Source organism: Salmo salar, chromosome 17, assembly GCF_965601325.2.
Source record: "Salmo salar chromosome 17, fSalSal1, whole genome shotgun sequence".
Taxonomy (NCBI): domain Eukaryota; kingdom Metazoa; phylum Chordata; class Actinopteri; order Salmoniformes; family Salmonidae; genus Salmo; species Salmo salar.
In genome coordinates, this window is record NC_138307.1 from 57,804,633 (window position 1) to 57,830,843 (window position 26,211).

The following is a 26,211-nucleotide window of genomic DNA, read 5'->3' on the forward strand; positions in this document are numbered from 1 at the left end:
CCCTGATTGAGAACCATATCCGGCCAAAACAAAGAAATACAAAACATAGAAAAAAGGACATAGAATGCCCACTCTAGTCACAGTACCCCCCTCCCCAAAGGTGCGGACTCCGGCCGCAAAACCTGACTCTAAAGCGGAGGGTCCGGGTGGGCCTTCCTTACGGCGGCGGCTCTGGTGCGGGACGTGGACCCCGCTCCACCTTCGGCTTGGCCCACTTAGGTGGCGCCTCTGGAGTGGGGACCCTCGCCGCCGACCCCGGACAGGTGGGCGACTCTGGCAGCTCCAGACAGGTGGGCGACTCTGGCAGCTCGGACAGGTGGGCGACTCTGGCAGCTCGGACAGGTGGGCGACTCTGGCAGCTCGGACAGGTGGGCAACTCTGGCAGCTCCGGACTGGAGGGCGACTCTGGCAGCTCCGGGCTGGAGGGCGACTCTGGCAGCTCCGGGCTGGAGGGCGACTCTGGCAGCTCCGGGCTGGAGGGCGACTCTGGCAGCTCCGGGCTGGAGGGCGACTCTGGCAGCTCTGGACTGGAGGGTGACTCTGGCAGCTCCGGACAGGCGTCAGGCACAGGACTCACCAGGCTGGGGAGACATGCAGGAGGCCTGGCTCTGGGCGCAGGCACAGGACTCACCAGGCTGAGGAGACTTGCAGGAGGCCTGGCTCTGGGCGCAGGCACAGGACTCACCAGGCTGGGGAGACTTGCAGGAGGCCTGGCTCTGGGCGCAGGCACAGGACTCACCAGGCTGGGGAGACATGCAGGAGGCCTGGCTCTGGGAACAGGCACCGGATAGACCGGGTCCTGGAGACGCACTGGAGGTCTGGAGCGCACGGCCTGCACAACCCGTCCTGGCTGAGTTGTCACTGTAGCCCGGGCGAAGCGCTGGCACAGGGCGAACTGGGCTGTGCTGGAGATTGAGGGCTGCCGTGCGTAGAGCAGGCGCAGGGTAGGCTGGACCTAGGAGACGCACTGGTGGCCAGATGTGCTGCGCCGGCGCACTTCTCCCTGGCTGGATGCCCACTCTAGCACGGCACTTGCGGGGGGCTGGTATCGACCGCACCGGACTGTGCGTGCGGATGGGCGAGACCGTGCGCACTTCCGCATAGCACGGTGCTCTCCACATCAACCGCTCCCCACGGTAAGCACGGGGAGTTGGCTCAGGTCTATTGCCTGACTCCGCCAATCTCCCCGTGTGCCCCCCTCCCCAAAAATTTTTTAGGGCTGCCTCTCAGGCTCCTGTAGCTCCCTTGTCCTCCCAGAATCGACATTTCGACTTCCATGTCCATCCTTCTCTCCGGTGCTCCAATCCACGCTGCTTGGTCTTCTTTTGGTGGGTGGTTCTGTAACGGCTGTTGCAGGCTGTTGACTGTGCCCAATAATGTTTGTACCATGTTTTGGGCTGCTTCCATGTTGTGTTGCTACCATGTTGTTGTTGTTGTAACGGCTGTGGCAGGGAGTAGACCAAGGCGCAGCGTGTTGAGTGCTCATCATATAATTTTAATAGAACACTTTAAACAAAACAAGAAACTGACAGCCAAACAGTTCTGTCAGGTTAGCAACACTAAACAGAAATTAACCACCCACAAAACCCAAAGGAAAATAGGCTGCCTAAGTATGGCTCCCAATCAGAGAAATACAAAACATAGAATGCCCACCCTAGTCACACCCTGGCCTAACCAAAATAGAGAATAAAACCCTCTCTATGGCCAGGGCGTGACAGTTATGTTGTGTTGCTACCATGCTGTGTTGCTATGTTGTTGTCTTAGGTCTCTCTTTATGTAGTGTTGTGTCTCGTGATGTGTGTTTTGTCCGATATTTATTATGTATTTTATTTTTTTTAAATTATCCCAGGCCCCCGTCCCCGCAGAAGGCGTTTGGTAGGTCGTCATTGTAAATAAGAATTTGTTCTTAACTGACTTGCCTAGTTAAATAAAGGTTAAATAAATAAAAATACAAATTATCGTTAGCAGCAGAGTCGTACATTACCTCAGGGAAATAATGTACTGAGCAAATGTCAAATTGTCTTATTTCCCAATTATTGTACGGCAGACCACGTATTCATCCTGCACACCCTAATTGACAAACAAACAAACCAAAACAAAGGCAAAGTCTTCTCATGCTTTGTTGATTTCAAAAAAGCTTTTTACTCAATTTGGCATGAGAATCTGCTATACAAATTGATGGAAAGTGGTGTTGGGGGAAAAACATACAACATTATAAAATACATGTACACAAACAACAAGTGTGCGGTTAAAATTGGCAAAAAACACACATTTCTTTCCACAGGACTGTGGGGTGAGACAGGGATGCAGCTTAAGCCCCACCCTCTTCAACATATATCAACAAATTGGCGATGGCACTAGAACAGTATGCAGTACCTGGCCTCACCCTACTAGAATCTGATGTCAAATGTGTACTGTTTGTGTACTGTGTACTGTTTGATGATGATCTGGTGCTTTTGTTCCCAACCAAGGAGGGCCTACAGCAGCACCTAGAAATTCTGCACAGATTCTGTCAGACCTGGGCCCTGACAGTAAATCTGAGTAAGACAAAAAAAGGTCCAGTTTTCAGGACCACAAATACAAACTCCATCTAGACACCATTGCCCTAGAGCAAACAAAGAACTATACATACCTCGGCCTAAACATCAGTGCCACATGTAACTTCCACAAAGCTGTAAACGAGCTGAGAGACAAGGCAAGAAGCTCCTTCTATGCCATTAAAAGGAACATAACATTTAACGTACCAATTAGGATCTGGCAAAGAATACATGAATCAGTTATAGAACCCATTGCCCTTTATTATTGTGAGGTCTGGGGTCCTCCCCCCAGCCAAGATTTCACAAAATGGGACAAACACCAAATGGAGAGTCTCAATGGTAATGTTAGAAGATTAGTGTACATAGAATTATAATAGGGAGAATAGTGTGCAATAATAGGCTATACCCTCGTCTATTGCCTGCACTAAACATGGAACTGTGGGATGCAGCCTGGTCTTATAGACTAGACGTAACATAGTGAAAGTAAATCCAGGACACCTAAATCAGTATGATATGTTACGTTTTGGTATGGTTACATAAGACAGATGGTTAATTAAGGCAGAAACGAAAGTAGGGTATTTGGTCGGACGTATAACGCGTGAACGTCGATCAATCCAAAGATGTGAGTTGAAATCACTTGACGGACAACTTTAGCTAATTAGCAACTTTTCAACTACTTACTACTTTTTTTAGCTATTCAGCATGTTAGCTAACCCGAACCCTAACCTTAAACATTTTAGCTAACCCTTCCCTAACCTTAACCCTTTAAATGAACTCTTAACCAACTGCTCTTAAATGCAAGTAAAACTAAAAACTAAATGCATGCTCTTCAGCCGATCGCTGCCTGCACCTGCCCGCCCGTCCAGCATCACTACTATGGACGGTTCTGACTTAGAATATGTGGACAACTAGAAATGCCTAGGTGTCTGGTTAGACTGTAAGCTCTCCTTCCAGACTCACATTAAACATCTCCAATCCAAAATTAAATCTAGAATCGGCTTCCTATTTCGCAACAACGCATCCTTCACTCATGCTGCCAAACATACCCTCGTAAAACTGACCATCCTGTCGATCCTCGACTTCGGCGATGTCATTTACAAAATAGCCTCCAACACTCTACTCAACAAATTGGATGCAGTCTATCACAGTGCCATCCGTTTTGTCACCAAAGTCCCATATACTACCCACCACTGCAACCTGTATGCTCTCGTTGGCTGGCCCTCGCTTCATACTCGTCGCCAAACCCACTGGCTCCAGGTCATCTACAAGTCTCTGCTAGGTAAAGCCCCGCCTTATCTCAGCTCACTGGTCACCATAGCAGCACCCACCCATAGCACGCGCTCCAGCAGGTATATCTCACTGGTCACCCCCAAAGCCAATTCTTCCTTTGGCCGCCTCTCCTTCCAGTTCTCTGCTGCCAATGACTGGAACGAACTACAAAAATCTCTGAAGCTGGAGACTCTAACCTCCCTCACTAGCTTTAAGCACCAGCTGTCAGAGCAGCTCACAGATCACTGCACCTGTACATAGCTCATCTGTAAATAGCCCATCCAATCTACCTCATCCCCATACTGTATTTATTTATTTATCTTGCTCCTTTGCACCTCAGTATCTCAACTTGCACATTCATCCTCTGCACATCCTACCATTCCAGTGTTTAGTTGCTATATTGTAATTACTTTGCCACCATGGCCTATTTATTGCCTTACCTCTCTTATCCTACCTCAATTGCACATGCTGTATATAGATTTTCGTACTGTATTTTTGATTGTATGTTTGTTTATTCCATGTGTAACTCTGTGTTGTTGTATGTGTCGAACTGCTTTGCTTTATCTTGGCCAGGTCGCAGTTGTAAATGAGAACTTGTTCTCAACTTGCCTACCTGGTTAAATAAAGGTGAAATATTTTTTATTTAAAAAAACGTAACCCCTAGCCTAGCTAACGTTAGCCAGCTAGCTAACTTTAGCCACCTAGCTAGAATTTGTAACATATTATACGTTTCGCAAATTCGTAACATTTAGTACATTTTGCAAATTCGTAACATATTGTGCCTTTTGCAAATTCATAACATACAGTAACATACAAAATGGGTGATGGAAAATCCACAAATGAATACATACCATATGAAATGTAGCATATCATACTAAAAGGATTTACCTCCAGAATAATATGAAATGCTCTGAGACCAGGTTGTGGGATGACACGGCCAAGTATGCACCGGGTTCAAACTGTTACGGCTTGGTCTGCGCTCCACTCGTAACGATTTAAAATAGCATAAATATATGTTGCATATATTATCAACTGGTACTAATGAGCCTCAGCAACAACCACCTGGCCGTGACGGCATTTACAGAGGAAGCAAATGAAGGTAAACTAAACAATGTAATTAAATGGAATGATAATGTAGGCTATAACAACTGAAGGGAACTAACTGTAGTTGAATGTGTGTGGTTATTAGGCCTACTGACGGTCAATACTGATAGTGGCTAATATTTAACATGATAGAAATAGGAAATAGAGAAAGTCAGGGTAACCTATAATTAAGATATTTGAGAGTGCCCATCCCTACAAGTTAAAAGGCTGTACAATTTAAATTCTGCATAACGGCACAGCATTTCATAAACTTTACTGTGGGAAAGTTTATATTATTTGCGTGTGAAGGTGGTGGAATTATTAGGGAATACGGCGTATCTATAGACACACTTCTGCCACACCTTCATTTATTCCATCTCCACCCTAAACGAATAGCGGGTGAATAGCATGCTATTCTCATGCTTAAGTTCAAGGTCAGAATACACATTGAGAGAAAAGTGCATAAAAGGGGAATTATGTTCCATTTACGCACGCTTAACTCAGGTCGGAAATCCCCCCCTTAGAGAAAAGCCATGATTTAGCCCGAATCACTCGAGTATCAATCTCTGGAGCTCTATGACCCCTGCCCATCCACCCCCTCCCAGGATCGGCCTCTCATTCTGGGCCGTGTTTTCCCGGCCTGCTGGGTGTCAGCTGGAGTAATGAGATATTTAGCAGACAGAGAGAGAGAGAGAAAGGCCCGTCTCCAGGTGGAATGCGCTCTAACACAAGAGGCCCCTGACTGACTCTCCTCCGAATGCAATTTTCTCCCTTCTTTATTTCTCTTCTAGCTCGAAATAAGTGCTGGAGAGAGGGAGAAAATATGCCTGAGCTGCCTTCAGCTGAAGAGACATGTTCATCGGCTGATAGATACAGTCAAACCCTCAAGAGATGAACACACAGTGAGAGACACACACACCCTCTCAGACAGACACACAGGCCAGCCCTACAGTATGATAGAGAGGTGATATAATATGCCATCTGGTTAGGATGGCAATCACAGTATGAGCCAAACCCCATCACAAACTCCCTGACTGAGTCTGAAAACTCGCCTCCAACTACATGTTTCAATTAAAAGCTTTTTATTCTCCTGTGGCAGATTGTGTGTTTGAGCAGGTTTTGCCCCTAGTTAGGCTTTGATTTCAGCGTGAGTAATGTACTGGTGTGATATGATAGATTATAATGTCTGTGGCTTAGTGTCCTCTGTAGTTAAATCACTGCTGCTGTGTCTTTTATGTAACAGCTCACTGTTCAGTGCGTGTGTGTGTGCGTGTGTGCGTGTGTGTGTGTGTGTGTGTGTGTGTGTGTGTGTGTGTGTGTGTGTGTGGTGTGTGTGTGTGTGTGTGTGTGTGTGTGTGTGTGTGTGTGTGTGTGTGTGCGTGCGCAAGTTTTCTTTTTTTATAAAATTGCATTTGTCACATGCGCCGAATTCAACAGGTGTAGACCTTACAGTGAAAGGCTTACTTACAAGCCCTTAACCAACAATGCAGTTCAAGAAATAGAGTTAAATAAACTAAAGTAAAACATTTAATAAAAGGTAACACAATAAAATAACAATAACGAGGCTATATACAGGGGGTACCGGTACCAAATTCTATTCCCTATCCAAGCTGTCAATATAATATTGAATATTCAGACTCAAACACAGTACTGTCATCAGCATATTGCAGCTGAACAAACACACACAGAGACAGAAAGACACAAACACACACACACACACACACAGTGAGAAAGAGTGACACACACACAGAAACACATGTACCTAATTTACGGACACAATGCTCTGACTCTCTCTCTCTCTCTCTCTAAGTTCTCTAAATCTCTTTCACTCACCTCTTGCTCTCGTCTCCCTTTCCCTCTGACTATCTCTGTTCCCTCTCTCTACCTCCGTCTCCCCGTCCCTCTCTATCTCGCTCTTTCTTTTTCCCACTCCGTGAGATGATGAAATACTTTTAGAACTCAGGAAATCGCTTTCTGTGGAAATAAACCCATTCTGGACTGTAAGATAACTGGCCCTTATGGGAAGCTAGTCCCTTCCCCTTAGTTGTGTGTGCTTGTTAGTGTCGTGTTACGTGTGTGTCTGCGTGCATTGTACATATGTTGGGTTAGTTTGAAACCAATTCCTTGTGAAACCAATCCATTTTTAAAATATTTTGAATATGAATTCAGGAAATTCCATGTGCAATACTGAACCCTGTCTCCCCCTTCTCTCCCACCCTCCCTCAGGGTTGCTCGTCTCCCATCGTGGTGAAGTTTGCCGACACGCAGAAGGACAAGGAGCAGCGGCGCCTGCAGCAGCAGCTGGCTCAGCAGATGCAGCAGCTCAACAACGCCACCACCTGGGGGAGTCTGACAGGGCTGGGCGGCCTCACCCCGCAGTATCTGGCTGTAAGAGGACACGCCACGTCGCCCACCCCTTACTGCAGCCCCGCAGCCAACGCATCCGTCGCCGCCGCAGTCAGTGCCACCCTCCCCGCCCCCCACTACCCTCCCTGCCGTCGCCAACCGCCGCCCCCCCGTCCACACCCCCAGAGAGAGTCAGACCCCCCTTTCCCCCTCTCTTCCCCCCTTAAGGGTCCACTCCCCCCTCCTTCTCCCTCTCCCAGGGAGTGTAGCCGTGACAGGGAAATGAGGTTTTTGAATAATAGGGGTAAAAGTTCAATGGGTGGGGCCAATCGTTGGTGTGATCCACTAAGAGGTCTTTCCCATGTCTAATATCGTCGTCCTATTGGGTCACAGAGGTGATTGATTGACAGATTGGCATGTGGTGTTTCAGAAGCCTCATTACCCCTCCCTGCTTCAGTACTAACATTTCAGAACCCCCCTCTCAACTCATTCTTAGCACCCCCTTCCTCCGGTAGCCTCTTTCAGAACTGACCCTCTTCCTCTTTCACTCTGAAACCTTTTAAGACTTCTGTCCCCAAGTTCTCTGAAACAGACCAGTCTACTCTTCCTTGAGTCCCCTTCATCACAGCTAGGATCTTTCCTCAAACTGTAAACTTGGAAATAGGTGTACAAAGTTGTAAATGTACTGCAGTAAATGTACATACGTTTTTTGACAGTTACTCTCAGTGTTCTACTCTGAAATGTCTCAGTGACTCAGTGGTTAAATGTACAGTAGTAGATGTCATATTCAATGTTTATATAGCCTATAGCCCACATGCAGTAATGCTACCAAGATCATGATGATACTAGCAGAGAAAAGATAGTGAGGGTGATCACTGTTTGCGTTTCCAATCCCTCCTTCTCACTCTGTTTCTCTCTCTTTTATTATTTTCCTATCTATCCATCTCTCTATCTCTCCTCTCTTGATTTCTCCCTCAGTTGCTTCAGCAGGCCACCTCCTCCAGTAACCTGGGAGCCTTCAGTGGGATCCAACAGATGGCAGGTGAGTCCAGTAGATGTACACACACACACACACACACACACACACACACACACACACACACACACACACACACACACACACACACTGAGTAATGTTGTAGAGACTGTGCAGTAGTTTTCTAAAATGCCGCTGTTGTTCAGATTTGTCTTGAGTCTGTTATCCATCAGGACAGAAGAGTGTACCAGGCCTCAAAGAAGGGATGTTTAGTCCAGCATTAAGGCAATAGAGAAGGAAAATGGAGAGAGATGAGATATGAGCTCTGCTCACTGTTTCCCCCTGCTGGTCTTTTCCTCTGCACGTTCTCCTACCCACACTCCCACCTGTCTCTCTCCATCCTTTACCCTCTTTACCCTCCCCCCCCCCCCTCTGCCCTCCCCGCTCCCCCTACCCCCCCCCCCCCCCGCCCCTCGCCCTGCCTCTCTCCCTCTTGCCACCTCACTCCCACCCTCTCTCTCTCTTTCTCGCTCTCTGCCTCTCCTTGGGTGCTCAGTAAGCTGTCAGCTCCTGATTGTAGACTGTTTAGCTGGCTGACAGAGAGAAGCAGTGGGGGAAATGTATAGCAGCTATTGGCACAGGAGTACTGTAATTGCCAGCACCGCTGAAGGAAAACCTCATTTTAATAAGTAGAGCAAAACTCAATGGATATGAGGAACTGGTTGTTGCAGGGTAGAAATAATCTATTTTTAAAGTAGTCAGCTCATTGGCTCAAGTTTTTAAAATTGGTATCCATGTCTTGCAAAGTAGGTGGGTTGAGCGTTCTGGACTTGGGGACATTTTTAAGAGATGTAATGTTGGTTGATGTGGTGTAGTTGAGTGAGGATGGGCTCTGAGGATCTTTTACCTCAGTGAATGGCTGTTAGAACTCTCTCTCTCTCTCTTTCTCTCTCTCTCTCTCACTCACACACACACACACACACACACAGCTACAGAAACGCTCAGGGACTTGGAACGGTTGGAACTGGAAGCGAAATCGCGTCTACATTCCGGAATCCTTTTGGCCGTCCATCTGTCGCTGGGCAACCATACGTGATTGGCAGTAGATGTGAGACAGCTCAGTGACATCTGGTCCCAGTCTTCATCATGAGGGGTCGGAGAGCTGTGAGAGGCTCAATTACCCCAATGAGCATTCAATTAGAGCCAGCTAGCTAGCTAGCGCTTACGATAGACCCAGCTCAGCCCAGGTGGCATACAGAGCCTCCATAGAGCTTTACAGCCCGGAGCACACAGCACAGTCTAGCACAGCACAGCCTGCCAGCTGTATAGCCCCAATGCTGGAGCTCCTGGTGTGTGCAGAGCTGTCTCTGGTTCTCTCTTTCTGATAATTATTGCAGTTTCAGGACAGGTTCTCTCTGCTGTTTGACATTCCAGATGAAGTGTAGCCATTGCACATGAATAGCTTCCTTAGATCTCAGTCTTTATGAACAGGTACTGTGGAGAGGTTTGATATTATAGATAGCGGCTGAGAATGGAGCGCTTCTGTCCATGTTAAAGTGATGGTATGTTGGTATTGATGATTCTTCTGCTCTGTTCTGCTCTCTGGTTCCCCCATAGCTGTGTCTCCTAGTCTTAGTCATCCTCCAGGGCCCTCAAACTCAACTCTGGACCTCGAAGCCAGTTCCACTGCCTTGTTCCATTGTTGCCCTCTAAGCAGGGACTGATTGGGTGCAATTAATTATCAGGTAGAACAGAAAACCAGCAGGCTCTGGACCTCATAGGGTGGCAGTTAAACACCCCTGCTCTAGGGGATAGTGCTATAATCCCCCCTGTTTTGCTTGATTAAGTGGCATTAGGCCTCCCGTGTGTGTGTGTGTGTGTGTGTGTGTGTGTGTGTGTGTGTGTGTGTGTGTGTGTGTGTGTGTGTGTGTGTGTGTGTGTGTGTGTGTGTGTGTGTGTGTGTGTGTGTGTGTGTGCGTGTGTGTGCGTGTGTGTGTGTGTGTGTGTGTGTGTGTGTGTGTGTGTGTGTGTCTAACTGAGTGTATAAACTCTAGGGTCAGATCAGTGTCTCTCCACTCAGCCGAGCCTGATTCATCTGCTCCACTCTAAACCCACAAAGTGACAAAGCCACTCAACAGCGCTGCCCTCCATCCGCAGAGTGGAAAAATACAGTGTGTTACACAATACCATAGGGACTAGTTCGAACACAGGACATACCGGGGCTTTCATCATGGGTTTATCAGACAGAAGACGATGCGTTCTTCCAGGGTCTGTCTGGTTCCTCGTTCTCCTTTTCTCCTTACCACTTAAGCACTCTGACAAATGAGTTTCTTAAAAAGGGCTATGCTAATAAAATTATAAATTATCTTACAGAGAATGATGTTGTTTATCAGGAGGACTGGTTGGAACAAGTTTTTCACAATGTGCTAGGAAATATATTTCTAATGTGAAGGTTGTGAAGAACAGAACTGTATTTAATGGGAAATAGCGATCCGTTCCCCAGCCTGCTCTTTTCTGAGGTTAAAGGCATCTATATGAGTAGGCAACAACAGACAGCTGGCAGATGCACACGTGTTGTTTATCGCATGAGAAGTCTGCACTGTGACTGCGTCTCACACACACACACACACACCTCCTGTCCAGACCGGTCGTCACGGCAACTGCAGAAACGGAACATTCTGATTAGGCTGTTCCAGGAAGAAGAGAAGACGGAAGATTTCAACGCTTGTTCTTTTATGCTGTCAGACGGGCCTATCTGGACACGAGCGCCTCACTAACCAATTATTCTAGCGCCTTCTCTTTATTGGTCAAGCTGGGTTTAGCCATCTGGTCCAATGAAAACTGTTCAGTGAAAACATAAACACCCTAATCCCCTTAAACCATTCACCCAGGTGCCAAGCTCTGTGAATTTTTCTTCATGGTGTTTCGTTCATGTGGTGTTGTGTGTGTGTGTGTGTGTGTATTCATGATACTGTATATACATTCAGACTGTATATACGACACATACCTCGCATTTGACAAGGTGTCCGCCCCTCTTTCCTGGGTCCATAGGAGTGTTATATAAACGGGCGTAGTTCTCTCTGCGAGCTGGTCGATGGAGCTCCATTGCTCTGTTCTACAGAGTGAGTCTGTCTGCTTTATGGAGCCTTGTCCAGCTGTCTCTCAATAAGCCAAACAGCACTTCAGCGTATGTCCAATCTACTACGCCATATTTCTCTATTCACACACCCGCGCTCTGTCTCACACACACACACACACACACACACACACACACAAACACATGCATACATACACACACACACACACACACACACACACACACACACACACACACACACACACACACACACACACACACACACACGCGCATACATAAACACACATACACACACACACACGCACATGCATACATACACACTAACTGCTCACATACACACTTTCTCTCTCACACACACCCACGCTGCTGTCACACACAGTGCAGGGTGCGAGGTTGACCACCCCTGGAGGTGTCTAATGGTCGTTACTTTATCATCAGTCAGAGCTGGCATGGCCTCATTAATTATGCTTAGGTAATGGCCCATATGCTAATGCCATGTAGCTAATGAGTAAACCAGGTTACAGTTAGCCTACATACTGTACATGTTGATGAATTACTGCCCCCAGAAACCTCACGGCACAGACAACAAAGCTCTATGTTAATGTAGAGTCCAAATGTATGCCTGTTATCTGTAAAAGACAACAATAGAATCAAACGGGAAGCTAGACGAAGTAGGGGAGATGATGTCTAGAGATGTTCCACAGGTCTTTATGGAAGAGCTTGGACAGGCGGTTGCCAGTGCCGTCTCTCTTCCCCCTTGCAGGAGTTTAAGTCCAGCCTGTCCGTGTGTGTTAGTGGTCCACAGTTGTCAGGATCACCTCTGTCTTGAATTGGTCATATCTTGACATGCACCACAGAGAAGACGCCTCTCATCTCCTTCGGCGTCCACACGGTTAGCACCAGTTCGGATGCGGTCCAGACGTGGTCCCCAGGTTTGACAACACCCTCTCTGGCTCCTCTCCTCCAGGTATGAGTGCTCTGCAGTTGCAGAACCTGGCCACTTTAGCAGCGGCAGCAGCGGCGGCCCAAAACTCAGCCGGCCCCAACGCAAACCCCCTGTCCTCCAACGCGGCCTCCCTCGGAGCGCTGGCCAGCCCAGGTAACGCCGCTTCAGAGGGGGGGGGTCAAACGCGGGGGACACCTGCCCTCCTGTCCTACCACCACCATCATTTTCACTGTCGTCAGCAATACCATCATCTTCGTCATCATTGCTGATGATCGAACCATCTTCATCACCATCAGTAGTCATTGCCGTCGACACCCACAAGATATTGCTCCATGGTGTGTGTCCGCCACCTCTGCGTTGTGTTATTGTGTTATTGTTACCATGGAGACCTCATGCCGTGTCCGTCCCGGCGCCTGCCTGCGTGTCTGTGTCTGACAGCACTTCGCCTCCTCACCGTGTCATGTGATGTGTACACCCTACGGCCATATCATTCCGTGTCCCACGCGTTGTGTGTAAAACGTACTACAGCTCAATGTCGTCTGTGTTCGGTTTCCACACTGAGAGTTGTCTGTGGGTGGGTGGTGGTGGTTGTTTGTGTGGGTTTGTTGTGCCTTTAAAGTGACTCTCGTCTCTTCGCTTCACAAGCCCTCTGAGACACGGGAACTTTAAGTGCAGTGGAATTGTTTCCGGGGGAGGGATGGTTGTTGGAACCTTTATGTGTCGTGTGTGATCTGCCTCTGGACATGGCCAGGGTCTGGTGACTAGAGAGACAGACAGACAGCAGTCAGGAGTTCTCTGGAGGAGATGAGTTCATCTAGGTCACATTGAGACACTCTTCTCTCCTTCTATTCCTCTTCTCCACTCTCCTGCTTTCTCTCTCTCTGCTTTTCTCTTATTCTGCTTTCTCTCTCTGCTTTTATCTTATTCTGCTCTCGCTCTCTCTGCTTTTATCTTATTCTGCTCTCGCTCTCTCTGCTTTTATCTTATTCTGATCTCTCTCTCTCTCTCTGCTTTTATCTTATTCTGCTCTCGCTCTCTCTGCTTTTATCTTATTCTGATCTCTCTCTCTCTCTCTGCTTTTATCTTATTCTGATCTCTCTCTGCTTTTATCTTATTCTGCTCTCTCTCTCTCGCTCTCTCTCTCTCTCTCTGCTTTTATCTTATTTTGCTTTCTCTCTCTCTCTCTGCTTTTATCTTATTCTGCTCTCTCTCTCTCTGCTTTTATCTTATTCTGCTTTCTCTCTCTCTCTCTGCTTTTAACTTATTCTGCTTTCTCTCTCTCTCTCTGCTTTTATCTTATTCTGCTCTCTCTCTCTCTGCTTTTATCTTATTCTGCTTTCTCTCTCTCTGCTTTTATCTTATTCTGCTCTCTCTCTCTCTGCTTTTATCTTATTTTGCTCTCTCTCTCTCTGCTTTTATCTTATTCTGCTTTCTCTCTCTCTGCTTTTATCTTATTCTGCTCTCTCTCTCTCGCTCTCTCTCTCTCTCTCTGCTTTTATCTTATTCTGCTTTCTCTCTCTCTCTCTGCTTTTATCTTATTCTGCTTTCTCTCTCTCTCTGCTTTTATCTTATTCTGCTCTCTCTCTCTCTGCTTTTATCTTATTCTGCTTTCTCTCTCTCTCTGCTTTTATCTTATTCTGCTCTCTCTCTCTCTCTCTGCTTTTATCTTATTTTGCTCTCTCTCTCTCTGCTTTTATCTTATTTTGCTCTCTTTTTTCTCTTTGCTTTTATCTCATTCTACTTCTTTTGCTTCCCTCCCTCTCTCTCTCTTTCACTCCATTTGTCCTCTCTCTCTCGTCCTCTCTGCCTTGCTCCTCCAGTTCCCTGGTTGCTGTCTTTCCTGGAGTAGCCAAGTAACAGAGCGTGAATAAGAGCTTTGTTTAGTGTCTCTCTCTCATGAACCCATCACCCTTTGCCTGTCCTGCTCCCTGCTTTCACCCAGCTGCTTAGCATAGGTTTGAATGTGAATTCTGCTCTCTCTCATGTGTTCTGTGGTTACTAGAGCTACATTATTAGTACATGCTCTGCTCAGTGCCAATGAAAGGCGACACTCTCCGTCAATGACATTTTGACTGAATATTAGTATCAATTTGATAAAGACAGCCAATTTACCATTGAGAGACTGTCTTGCTTTCCATTTGCACTAAGTCTATTTTAAGATATCCTCTCTTTCTGATGCAGTGTAAGCGTGACTTAGAGGTGTGTGTGGACATTATGTCTACTGGAAGATGGACACTGTCTGGACAATCAAATAAACGACTGTCTGTAAAGGACAATTGTTATTCACCCACATTGTACTTAGTGACCATGCAACACTTAGGCATGTTCTTGTCACTCATGATCTGTTCTTTTGTCTGTGTGTGTGTCACAGTCGTGTCTGTGTGTGTGTCACAATTGTATGTGTGTGTGTGTCACAATCGTGTGTGTCTGTGTCTCTGTTCCAGGGCTAAATTAACCTTGTAAAAAAACAAAACATGTAACATGTATGCCGAGATATAGCTCTGTCATACTTATATCATACTTAGGGATCCTAAACAGGAATCTAGCGTAGGGTGTAGTTGGTCGTCTGGCGCTCTTGCCTGCCTGCCTGTCTGCCTGCTTTAGGTTTGGTCGTTACATGACCGCTTCCTACGAAGGAACAACCCAGTCCCTCACCTTTTCATCGCTACACACGCATCCACAACTACTGTGTTCATCGTGCTCTGCATTCACATGTGTGAGGGATCTTTATATGTTACCTGGCAGCTACACTCATTTCTAAGACATTCGGTGTTGAATGAGGGCAGAGAGATGTACTTCCTGCCTGCCACTCTCCCAAGCTCCAGTTTGTCTGAGCAGGGAGGATGTTGTTGCTTATATCACTAAAACGTCCAATTGGATGCCTCCGCTTCTCTAACGCGCGTTGCTTGTTGTCTTGTTCTTCCTTCCTCTTTCTCTCCCTCCCTCTCTTGCCCACTCCTTCCTCTCCTCCTCCTCCCCCTGGTATCCTCTCTTCCCGACAGCGGGCACCACAGCCAACTCCTCGGGCATGACCTCTCTGACCTCTCTGGGCACTCTGCAGGGCCTGGCTGGCGCCACCATGGGTCTGAACAACATTAATGCACTAGCAGGTAGCGTCAACAGTGAGTATTCACCATTGGCCGCTCACCACTCATCTCACCACCACCGCCACCGCCATCACTCAGACACAGGGATACGCTGCTGTTGCAGAGGAACATCATATCTAGAAAGCACCTCCAGTATGTGTTACAAACATTAATAATAATACTGGTAATGATCTGAAGACGGTACTCTAAACACTATCAAAGTCCACCAAAGTCCCAGATCCAAACATCTGTCACTATGCCCGTGGTTGCCATGTGGCGTCTCTCTGTGTCCACTCCCTGAGAAATCACCTGTTCAGCCTGGCTTTATGCTCCAGGCTGCACCCCCCTGAACCACCACATCCTCACAAAGACCACAGCTACCAATACATCCATCCATTTATTCATCAATCCATCCGCTTCCTGGTTGTGTCACATGGGGTGGTGCCTGTTGTAAGAATGCTGCTGTTTGTGCTGTCGCTTCACGTCTGTGTGGTGTCGTGTACGTGTCACTAGTGAATCTGCACACTCGTGTATAAGTAGAGGTACATTTTTTTCAAAAAAAAAAACTAACAAAAAAAAATAGTAGAGGTGAAGAGAAGAAAATATTCTGCAACTCTTGGAAGAACACAGAAGTGTCCTTAATCAGGTTTTAGTAAGTCTACATTTATGAGATGAGCGGTGTCCCAGTAGTCATACAGTAGCAGGCCATGCCAGTGAGTTTCTCTGATGGCCACACTGAGTCTCTGTCCTGTCATGGCCTGCTACACCTCTGGGGGAAAGTCAAAGTGTGTAGTCTTAATCAGTGTTGTTATGACAGCAGAGATCCTGTAAAACCAGTCCATTCTCCACATATTCTCCCCTGACCTTTTCCTGCGTCTTCTACAGTTGCCATATCCGCTTTCTAAATCACCCCACCGCTCAAACACGATGAGAATGCCAGTTTCACATTAATCTTCTCCCCCCTTTCCCCTCCTTCTTTCATTTAAGCACATCTAGGCTTTAATTGAATCGTAAAGGTCAATGGTGCAATTATTCCTGAATAAATGAGTGACCTATAATTTCCAGCGGCGTGGTCATCATTTACATCTCTGTCAGGTGGTGGCGGGCGGCGGGACATTTTGGAATATCGACGCCCTCAGACTGTCGCCCTGCTAGGCAGTGAAGCCACACTAACGAGTATAGCTGTCCGTTCTTACCTTGCTGCTCATCGTTACCCTCTAAATGGCCAAATAAGGACGGGGGCATGCCAGGGACGTGCAGTTTGATTGGTGTTTGACATTGTTGGTCTGGGGTCTGATTGGTCAAACAGTAGTGATGTGATTTCTCCTCTGTGTGGGTGGTGAAAACAGCAAAGAGTGATAGATTGAGGGATGCTGTTGAGATATTGGTTCTTGAGTACACTAAATCAAATCAAATCAAATGTATTTATATAGCCCTTCAAACATCAGCTGATATATCAAAGTGCTGTACAGAAACCCGGCCTAAAACCCCAAACAGCAAGAAATGCAGGTGTAGAAGCACGGTGGCTAGGAAAAACTCCCTAGAAAGGCCAAAACCTAGGAAGAAACTTAGAGAGGAGCCAGGCTATGAGGGGTGGCCAGTCCTCTTCTGGCTGTGCCGGGTGGAGATTATAACAGAACATGGCCAAGATGTTCAAATGTTCATAAATGACCAGCATGGTCAAATAATAATAATAATCACAGTAGTTGTAGAGGGTGCAACAAGTCAGCACCTCAGGAGTAAATGTCAGTTGGCTTTTCATAGCCGATCATTGAGAGTATCTCTACCGCTCCTGAGTTGAAAACAGCAGGTCTGGGACAGGTAGCACGTTGGGTGAACAGGTCAGGGTTCCATAGCCGCAGGCAGAACAGTTGAAACTGGAGCAGCAGCACGGCCAGGTGGACTGGGGACAGCAAGGAGTCATCATGCCAGGTAGTCCTGAGGCATGGTCCTAGGGCTCAGGTCCTCCGAGAGAGAGAAAGAAAGAGAGAAAGAGAGAATTAGAGAGAGCATACTTAAATTCACACAGGACACCGGATAAGACAGGAGAAATACTCCAGATATAACAGACTGACCCCAGCCCCCCACTAGCAGGTTCTGAAGTGTGGATGTTAAACTCGTACATTAGGCCCTCAGTGTCTTTTGTGTGTTGATGTCCAGTTTGTGTGTGTGTGTGTGTGTAGGGGAGGGGGGGGTTAGGGCTGTTGTCATAGTGATATTTCAGCGACTGGCTGCTTATTTCTGCTGTGGTGTTCCAGTTTGCATGGGTCAGGCCAGGCTCTCCATTCACCTCTGTGTTACGTGTTTAAATGTCTATTACATGTAGGACACGTGTATTATGCATGTGTGTGTGTGTGTGAGAGATAAAATAAATGACATTTTGTGCATATAGTTACATATCCTGTACAAAATGTTTTGAAATGTGTTTTACATTGTGTGTGTATGTATGTAGAGTGAGTGAGTGAGTGTGTGTATGTTAAATGTGTGTGTGTGTGTGTGTGTGTGTATATAGAGTGAGTGAGTGTGTGTATGTGTATGTACTGTATGTTGAGTGTGTGTATGTGTGAGTGTGTAGTGTATGTATAATGAGTGTGTAGTGTATGTATAATGAGTAAGTGCATTCTTCTTTTTGTACTGTTGGGTTTTATGTAAAGTTGCTCACATGCTCTCAGGTATGGCGGCCCTGAACGGAGGCCTGGGCGGCGCGGGGCTGACCAACGGCACGGCGGGCACCATGGACGCGCTCACACAGGCCTACTCAGGGATCCAGCAGTACGCTGCCGCAGCCCTGCCCACTCTCTACAGCCAGTCCCTGCTGCAGCAGCAAGGTGCCGCCGGCAGCCAGAAAGAGGGTCAGTGGGCGTAGGGTGGAGCCAGGGGGCGGAGGGAAGGGACAGGGGGAGGGAAGAGACAAGAGGGTGGAGGGGGTTCTGGAGAGTTGAGGGTAGGTGAAGGAATCAAGCGGTGGAGTGTTGGGAGAGAGGTATGCACTCCCAATACAGCCAGACCCGACTGCAATAGTCTAACTGGCACAAGTAGCTTTCTAGTGAGATCACTAATGCAACAACGATACTAACCAGGGGTAGCCAGAAACAGGTTGGGCACTGAGGGGAGAGCATAGAGGGATAAAGACGTATGCATTAACTCTATAATCTCTTTACTCTGTATATCTCTGGGTTTAACCCTTACCCGGTACTGTCCCGTGTCTCTCTCCTGTTAGGGCCTGAAGGTGCCAACCTGTTCATCTACCACCTGCCCCAGGAGTTTGGGGACCAGGACATCCTGCAGATGTTCATGCCTTTTGGAAACGTGGTCTCTGCCAAAGTCTTCATTGACAAACAGACAAACCTGAGCAAGTGCTTCGGTACATCCACCAGCACAAACGCACCGAAAACACACACATACACCTGTGTATGAATTACATGTTGTATTCCTTTTCAATCATTTGAGTTTCTTCTATGTCTCCTACATCGTTTTGGGCACCCTCTCTCTCTCTAACTCGCTCTCCCTCTCTCTTCTCTTGTACCCTGTCCATTTCCTTCTCTGCCTCCCAGGCTTCGTCAGCTATGACAATCCCGTGTCGGCGCAGGCAGCCATCCAGGCCATGAATGGCTTCCAGATCGGCATGAAGAGGCTGAAGGTGCAGCTCAAGCGCTCCAAGAACGACAGCAAACCATACTGATCTTAGCACTAGGGCCTATCTGCTCCCATGTTACCACTGCTAGGGTAAGTCCCCATACGAGCCACGACCTCTACACAGGGACTGGGGGAGGGAAGTGGAGGGAGGGGGGAGTCCATATTTGACCACCAGAGGGAGACACTACTTTCTCTTTTAGTTTTTTTAGTTTTTTTAGCTTTTTTTGTTTAGCAGTATTATTTATTATTACTATTATGATTTTTTTTGTATTATCTTTCACATGAATGCTTCCATTACCACCTTTATTTTGTACCACTTAAAAAAAGTAGCTATCATCGGTAGCTTTTTCAGTTGTAAAACATATTTAATTTTCTACGTGATTATTTATATACTGTTATGAGAAGAATTTCATTACTCGAAAAACAGAGTAAGAAAAAAAAAAACTATGATTTTGTTTGTTCTCTTTGTGAACCTGAGGCCTGATAAAATGTCGATATAAAGGGTTCATTTCTGACACACCACGCACCGATATGCACATGACCCTTGACCTCCTGGTGTTGGTTTCCGGGCCAACCGCCGCTGCTTCTGTGACCCCTGATGCCTGCTGACAGACACCAGGGAACAAAGGGTTAAAAAACAAAACTTAGTGGCCTCTCACCTGTTAGTCAGTCAATGACAGCATCCCATACACTCCTCTATTTCATTACTATCAGGACTCCAGTCATTTCTTTATGTGAAGAATGTTTATTTCACACTTAAACAATATTAGCAAACTATGATTTTCTGGGTCAGATCACATTGGTCTTTGTTGAAAGGGATATTGTGTAGAACATTTTCAAAGTAACATCCATAATCTGATGAAGGCTATAAGAAAAAAAAATGATGGGTGGGAAGTTAACTGAAAATACTTGATGTTTCTTGAGAGATAAAAAAAGAAATTCAAAGTAGCGAAAGCCACAGGCCTGTACATTTTATTTGTAAAAAAAGCAGTTCTATTTTTATACAAAATTTTTACTGCCTCAGAAAAAAAGGATTTTATTTATTGCCTATCGTTAAGTTATTGGACTCCTATAAAGAACAGAATTCGTTAGAATAGAACCCCGTTGAGTAGTCTTCTGAAATTCGGAGCTGTAGAATTCTCTAGAACAGAGCCACGTTCACACCTCGCTCTGCCTCTGCTCCCTTCACTTTCACACACCTCTCTCTGTCTGTGCATCACATCCGTCTGTGATCAGCTCTTTCTCTCTCTCCATCAGTATCGGTACTTCACCTGTCACATTTCAACCTTTCCTTGCGTTTCGTTTTTTTGTTCACGTGTTTGTTTCGTTATGTTTCGTTCGTTTGTACTGTACAAAAACTTTTAAACAGTTTCTCCCAAATGACAATCCATCCTCCTTGCTCTGTAGGAGCATGTGGTACTGATGGATATAACTTTGGCTGCTCTGTGTATGAGTGTGTGATAGTGTGTTTGTACTGTAAATGTGTGTCTGTTAGTATTAATCCAAATTGTAAATCCTTTTTGTAAAAAAAAACAAAAAAATAGCAAGAGATAAAAAATTGCCAATTGTGTAGTGAGTGGTGTTGCCCTTATGACCTGGTGGTTTACATTGTTGTTTTGTTGTGTGTTGTTCCCCTGATTTTAATGCTGTAGTAATGTGGTGCCCTGGCTCTCTGTTCTGTGTGTAACTCTCTCCTCTCCCCTGTTTTCTTCCTATAGAACCCATCTCCATGCCTGTTAGCTCATCGTTTGCCTAGCATGTCTCTGTGGCGTGGCGTCCAAAAACAAAAAAATACAAAAAAGTCTCATCGTCCCGTCATTGTTTTCTGATGTCTTTTCTGAGCTCACCTGATCATAACCTGGTCTCCGCCTACTGACCTTTTGAACTTAGCTTGACCTTTTTGGACTTTTTTTGCATGTGACCTCATTTTGTTCTATTTTGGGGAGGTGGGGTAAATGGGGTACATTGTGCATGAAGGAGGGAGGGAGGGGGGAGCGAATCAATGTGAAAAAGTATAGCATCATTCATACAAAAAGACTGAACTCTTAAAGACAAAAACAAAAGTTTCTTTTTAAAAACAGAAAAACCCTGTGGCAAAATGATTTCCATTAGATTTATTTAGTTATGTTTAGTTTCCTTCTTTTATGTTGGGTTTCGTTTTTTGTTCCTTTTTTCATTTAAAGTAAACTTGAAAGTTCAGCACAGGGATTGGCATGCTGTCTTGGTTCTGGCTCCACTGGCAATATGAGGCCAGAAGCGGACACTGTCGGTGTCCATGAAAAATAGACTACTTCCAAACAGTTCTGAATAAAAACTGACTGATCAATATTAGACTCTCTCAGAGCTCTGTAATTGTTTTTACATTTTTCAGGCAGTGTAAAGTTTTTTGATAAGGCCATTTTAAGTGGCTCTGTTTCTCATTAAAGTATATATAGAACCACTTTTTTCTAGAGTAGTTTAAGGTATTACAAAAATGTCAACAAAAAAAGACTTGCCCTGTTTGGGGGGAGAAATGCTACCTACGTGTCACCTTTTGCTGAACTGACTCACAGATAGACAATCCGTGGTTTAAATGCACATGATGAAGAAATGACCTATATTTTCTACTGTTTAAATTATAGAGCGAAAAAAAAAGAAGAAAAAACCTGTAACCCGCGTTAACGTTGGTGCTTCTTGTGAGTTTAGTTTTGGTTTCATTACAAGTCTAACGGTCTTAAGTGTCTCATGTTTTTAAAGAGAAGACTAAAAAAAACTGTTTACTTGAACAATAGACAGCCTTTCATATGAATACTATTATAATTGTTCCTTTTGTCTTTTTTTTAAGCAGTCCCAATTTGCAAAATTTCTTGTTGGGTAATTAGCTATATAAAATTCCTAAAAAATATATATATGAATATATAAATATATATATATATTTAACATGTCGGCTTGTGAAGCATCAATGTTAATATAATTTTATTTCTATCGTGGGAAACAATATTTAGATGTGTTTTGTTGTTCATTATAATGTGATTTTCTTTTCTTATAAAGAAAAAAAGACAAGATCGGTGGAGTTTAGTGCCAAATCCTGAAGGTACATCCTGTCAATAGCGCGTCAGTGTATTTCTTGTGAAATTATTTGATAACATGGGTATTTTATTAAGTGTTTTGTATGGATCCCTCATATGTAAAAATATAGATTTAAAAAAAGAGTTTGTTAACTTGCTATTTTGTGGTCTTGTTGCCTGAAACTGTTCATGTTTTGCTTTTTTTTGTAAAGATGTAAAAAGTGCCCATGTGTCATATATATATATATATATATATATATATATATATATATATATATATATATATATATATATATATATATATATATATATATATATAACATACACACACTCGCACGTACACACACTCATGCAGACCTCACAGTTGACTTTACTTTGTTGTTGTGTATGAGAGCCCCTGAGTGTGAGAGCCTCTACAGTCCAGTTTCCATGTTCCTGCCCACCAGTCTTTACATTACTGTTCACACGTCACTCACATACGTCACTCACACACACAGTTCTCACGTGAGCCATTAAACAGAGCATTCTTCAAAGCCTTATCACAAGCCTTTACATGAACACTCACATGAACACACTCACATTCTCGCCAAACACTCTCGCTTTGACAAATTTCAAGCCTTATTTTAAGCTTCATCTCTCTCATTGTAAGCTAAATCAAGGACAAGTTTCTAGTTGAAGTTGCTACAGACTGGGAGGAGGGCATTGTTATTTGCTGGTCATGTTTGTGTCACCTCAAACAACATGAATGCTTTGTGAAGGGCAAGACTTTCCCACACAAGCCTCAACCCCTCCCCAGACCCAGACAAAACGACGTTGATAGTACAGAATGATTTTCAGCTGTTTGGTTTTGTTGTTTCTTCAGTTGACAGTTTCTAATGGACATGTACCAGTATTGGTAATTACACCATTATTACAAAAATATGTTTGCCCTGTTGTAAATGTTGTGTAATGTAGTGTAACTGGACAAAACAGTGTTGAGATGCCAAAGTATTATGTCAAGATTCTCATAGTCAATCCGTTTACATGACACAGTGCTGTCTGTCCGTCAGTCTCAGTATTCTGTAAAACTTCCCCGATTCCCTTCCCTGGAAACCTAGTTTACGGTCTGCAAAACGCAGCACTATTTTATACAAAAACTCACCAGTCGCCTTAACCAGGGAGTGTTGTATCGAAAGACTTGTCTAATAGGATCTAAAATCTGTATGTAAGTAGGTGGTGTGTACTGTGTACTGTACCTCCAGCTTCTCCAACTCTGGGTAAGCATGTCACCATTTTGTCCCACAACACAGTGTAGAGAAGCAAAATGGCCACCTTCTTCTTTAGTGTGGCTCTCAAACTGAAAACCAAGGGTAAATAAATATGTTATCTGTTCCATCGTCTTTTTACAGAATACCAAGGTTTATTTGAAATACCGAGCCAAATGGAGGAGGGTTTGTAAAATGCAGACAGGGGAAATAAAATGAGATGAAAGGGTAGCTATCTTCAGTTCTTAGACAGCAAAACAAGTCTCAGCCAAGAGGCAGGGCCTTTACCATGTCAAATGACCAAGTCAAAGCCAAACTTCAGTTGAGTCCATAGCATATCAAAATGACATTTCCTAAAGCAGTAAGCATGAGTAATGCCATAAAAACAGCTCTAACTACCTGCATAAAAGTAATCAGGATTGCCAATATGTCATACTACACATATATCAGTGTTAGTAGATCATTTTGTCATTAACGCTGATCGTAGTCTCCTTATAAGACGTAATAGTCCTAAGACCCTTCAGGAATCCTCTCTGAGAGGAACATCTTTGCACTCTAAATACATTAGGTAACATAAACAGACAACAGAGCTACATCTACTCACGGTGCAGCATAATGTGTTGCAGGCGTAGAGGATTTGGTTTTTCTGTTTGTTTTCAGTTCATCCCTTAGCCAACTACTTACACTTTGGGAGATGGTAATGTGTTGACATGTGTGTGTTTTTACAGAACTTAAGCATCCCCCAATTCCCAAATCTCACTCACACACACACACACACCGCGGGTTGGCACAGTGCAGTCTGATTGAAGTTGCAGTCTGTTAGATGTTTCTGAAAAAGCACAAGAGTGTCCTCCGCAGACAGACCGTTAGACAGGGGTGTCTGTTGAGTGCCTCACATCTCAGGGGCTGTCATCACCGATGCTTGTTGTAATCTTTCAATCTTGTCACTGTTCTCTGTTCCCTTTTTTTTCTTAATTATCTAAAGTGCTATTTATCAAACAATGACATTTTAAAGGAAAAAAAACAACTTGTAGTTTCTTTGCATTTTGGCTTATTATGTCAAGTTTTGGGGGGTAATGTTTGTTTTCTCTCTCTTTCTGTGCCGTAAAGAGCGTGTCGTCTGTAGATTAATATCATTTTGTTTGATTCTAAAGGATTTCAATAGTTTTAAGTATTGTCTTGAGAGAAGCCAAAGTCAATGCATTTCAGTGGATTCTGTAAGCGTGATGTATGTTTGTTTGACAACACTTCGAAATCTGTCATTGGATGGGATTGAAAAAGTACAAAAAATGCAGGCTTTCCTATTTCTACAAATGATTGTACTTATGCATTTTGTACCAGTGAAACTTTTTATACTGGAGATTAAAGGAAACAAAAAAAACGATTAGAAAACAAAGCTGTCTGGCCTCGTGATGTGGCCTGACCTTTGTTGACTGGTTCCCGAGTATGATTTATAGCTGGCATCAAGAAAGTTGTCTTTTGATATACGATTTTGTAGAAGAACTTTGGCTTGGTTTCTTTAATTAATTAACTTCTTATTTTTCCTTACTTCAGTGTTGTTCTTTTCGCAAAGAGAAGTTAGGCGAGTGTTGATTTCTTTTTGGCTTATAAATAGTTATAGCCGTTTGTCTATACAAAAAAAAAATCCGGTAAGTTTCATTTAACTTCTGTATTGTGACGTCTACATGATAAGGAATATAAATATTTAGTCACCTTCAGTGGATTAATGTTTTAGTTTAAATAAAATAAACTAATTAGAGGTTTTTGCTTTTAACTTAGATTTTTCTGGTTTCTCTGTCCTCTGTGAACTAACTGTGTAGCTGAAGCAGTCAGAATTATTTTTGTAAACGTATGTTCTTGTGTGATGCAGTTATTTGCTTCTGTCTCCGATATTAAACCATTTTTCCTAATACTCGTCTCTGTGTGTGTGTTGTTGTTGTGTTCCAGTGGCTGTCTGATGTCGTAACGTTTCACACAACCCCACGTTTCACGTCTCTACCTTTCCTTTTCTCTCTCGATCGCTCTTTTCCTCTCTGGTGTTTTTGTTCCTTGTTTTACACATAGTACAGTTGATTTCATCCCCAAGTGACAACTCACTATGGTGTCCTCACTAAACATGGTAAATATACATCAAGGTGTGTCTGTGTATATTACTGTGTAGCCCAAGATGATGTGACAGTTCATCACCTTTTGGAGAAAAAAAATCCAATTTGACAATCAAATTTGTAAAACAAAATTCTACTTTAGGCTGTGGTGCTTGGGGGCCATGATAATGACAAATATTTCAACAAGAAATAGCCTGACAGGATTTTGTGAGTTGTAGGAACACAAAACTGTTATCTTACTTAATCACTCTCACAACAATTGAATGATCATAAATCGAGCTCTGTGCCTACCGGCCTTGCATCATCCTCCAATGTGTCTCTGCCTGACTACCTAATTGGCCGGAAGGTTTCAAAAGAGGGCAGGTCTTTCTGCTGTCCCTGATTAGGAAATGGCTGCTATTGGCCAATGTGAGTGTTCCCTCATCAGGGATTGGCCTGTGCTGTACACTGTTCTGGGCATGGTCTGTCTACTATGTCTGTGTCCAACTCCACTTCTGTACCGTGTCAGTACTGCATCCCCTAATATGTAGAGAAATAGGAAAGGAAAGAGTCAAAGCTACACCCTTTAAACATAGATTCCCTATCAATTTGACCTATGACAATGTATCCAATTACAGAATGATGTGTGTACTTTTATAGAAGGATCTCACACTATGTGTGTCCTGCTACATTTACAGGACCCTTCATTTCTACGCCTCACAACAATTTTGATCTACAAAAATGAGGTCTGGCTGGTGCTGGAGGCAAACAACTGCAACGATTCAGGCTTCTTTTGTTGCGTCAAGGGATATCTTTTTCTTTCATCAGTGCAATACTCAACCAAGCCTATTATGAAATAT

General features: G+C 44.5%; 1 protein-coding gene across 24 annotated transcripts in view; it reads left to right on the forward strand.

Annotated features, from left to right (window-relative positions):
- LOC106576215 (CUGBP Elav-like family member 2) overlaps positions 1 to 22,227 on the forward strand; it is a 291,724-nt gene extending 269,497 nt beyond the window's left edge. For 4 of the 24 annotated variants that reach the window (XM_082963896.1, XM_082963895.1, XM_082963891.1 and 1 more), the window contains 8 exons: positions 7,116 to 7,346; positions 8,214 to 8,277; positions 12,276 to 12,407; positions 15,269 to 15,376; positions 18,013 to 18,192; positions 18,561 to 18,704; positions 18,895 to 19,066; positions 20,695 to 22,227. In XM_082963896.1, the coding sequence (XP_082820022.1) occupies positions 7,116 to 7,346; positions 8,214 to 8,277; positions 12,276 to 12,407; positions 15,269 to 15,376; positions 18,013 to 18,192; positions 18,561 to 18,704; positions 18,895 to 19,022 (987 nt within the window). In that variant the 3' untranslated portion in view covers positions 19,023 to 19,066; positions 20,695 to 22,227. Of the gene's footprint in view, positions 1 to 7,115; positions 7,347 to 8,213; positions 8,278 to 12,275; positions 12,408 to 15,256; positions 15,377 to 18,012; positions 18,193 to 18,560; positions 18,705 to 18,894; positions 19,067 to 20,694 lie in introns of all 24 variants that reach the window. The other 20 variants (XM_082963898.1, XM_082963899.1, XM_082963903.1 and 17 more) reach the window with 13 other exon arrangements.
- The last annotated feature ends 3,984 nt before the right edge of the window (positions 22,228 to 26,211 follow it).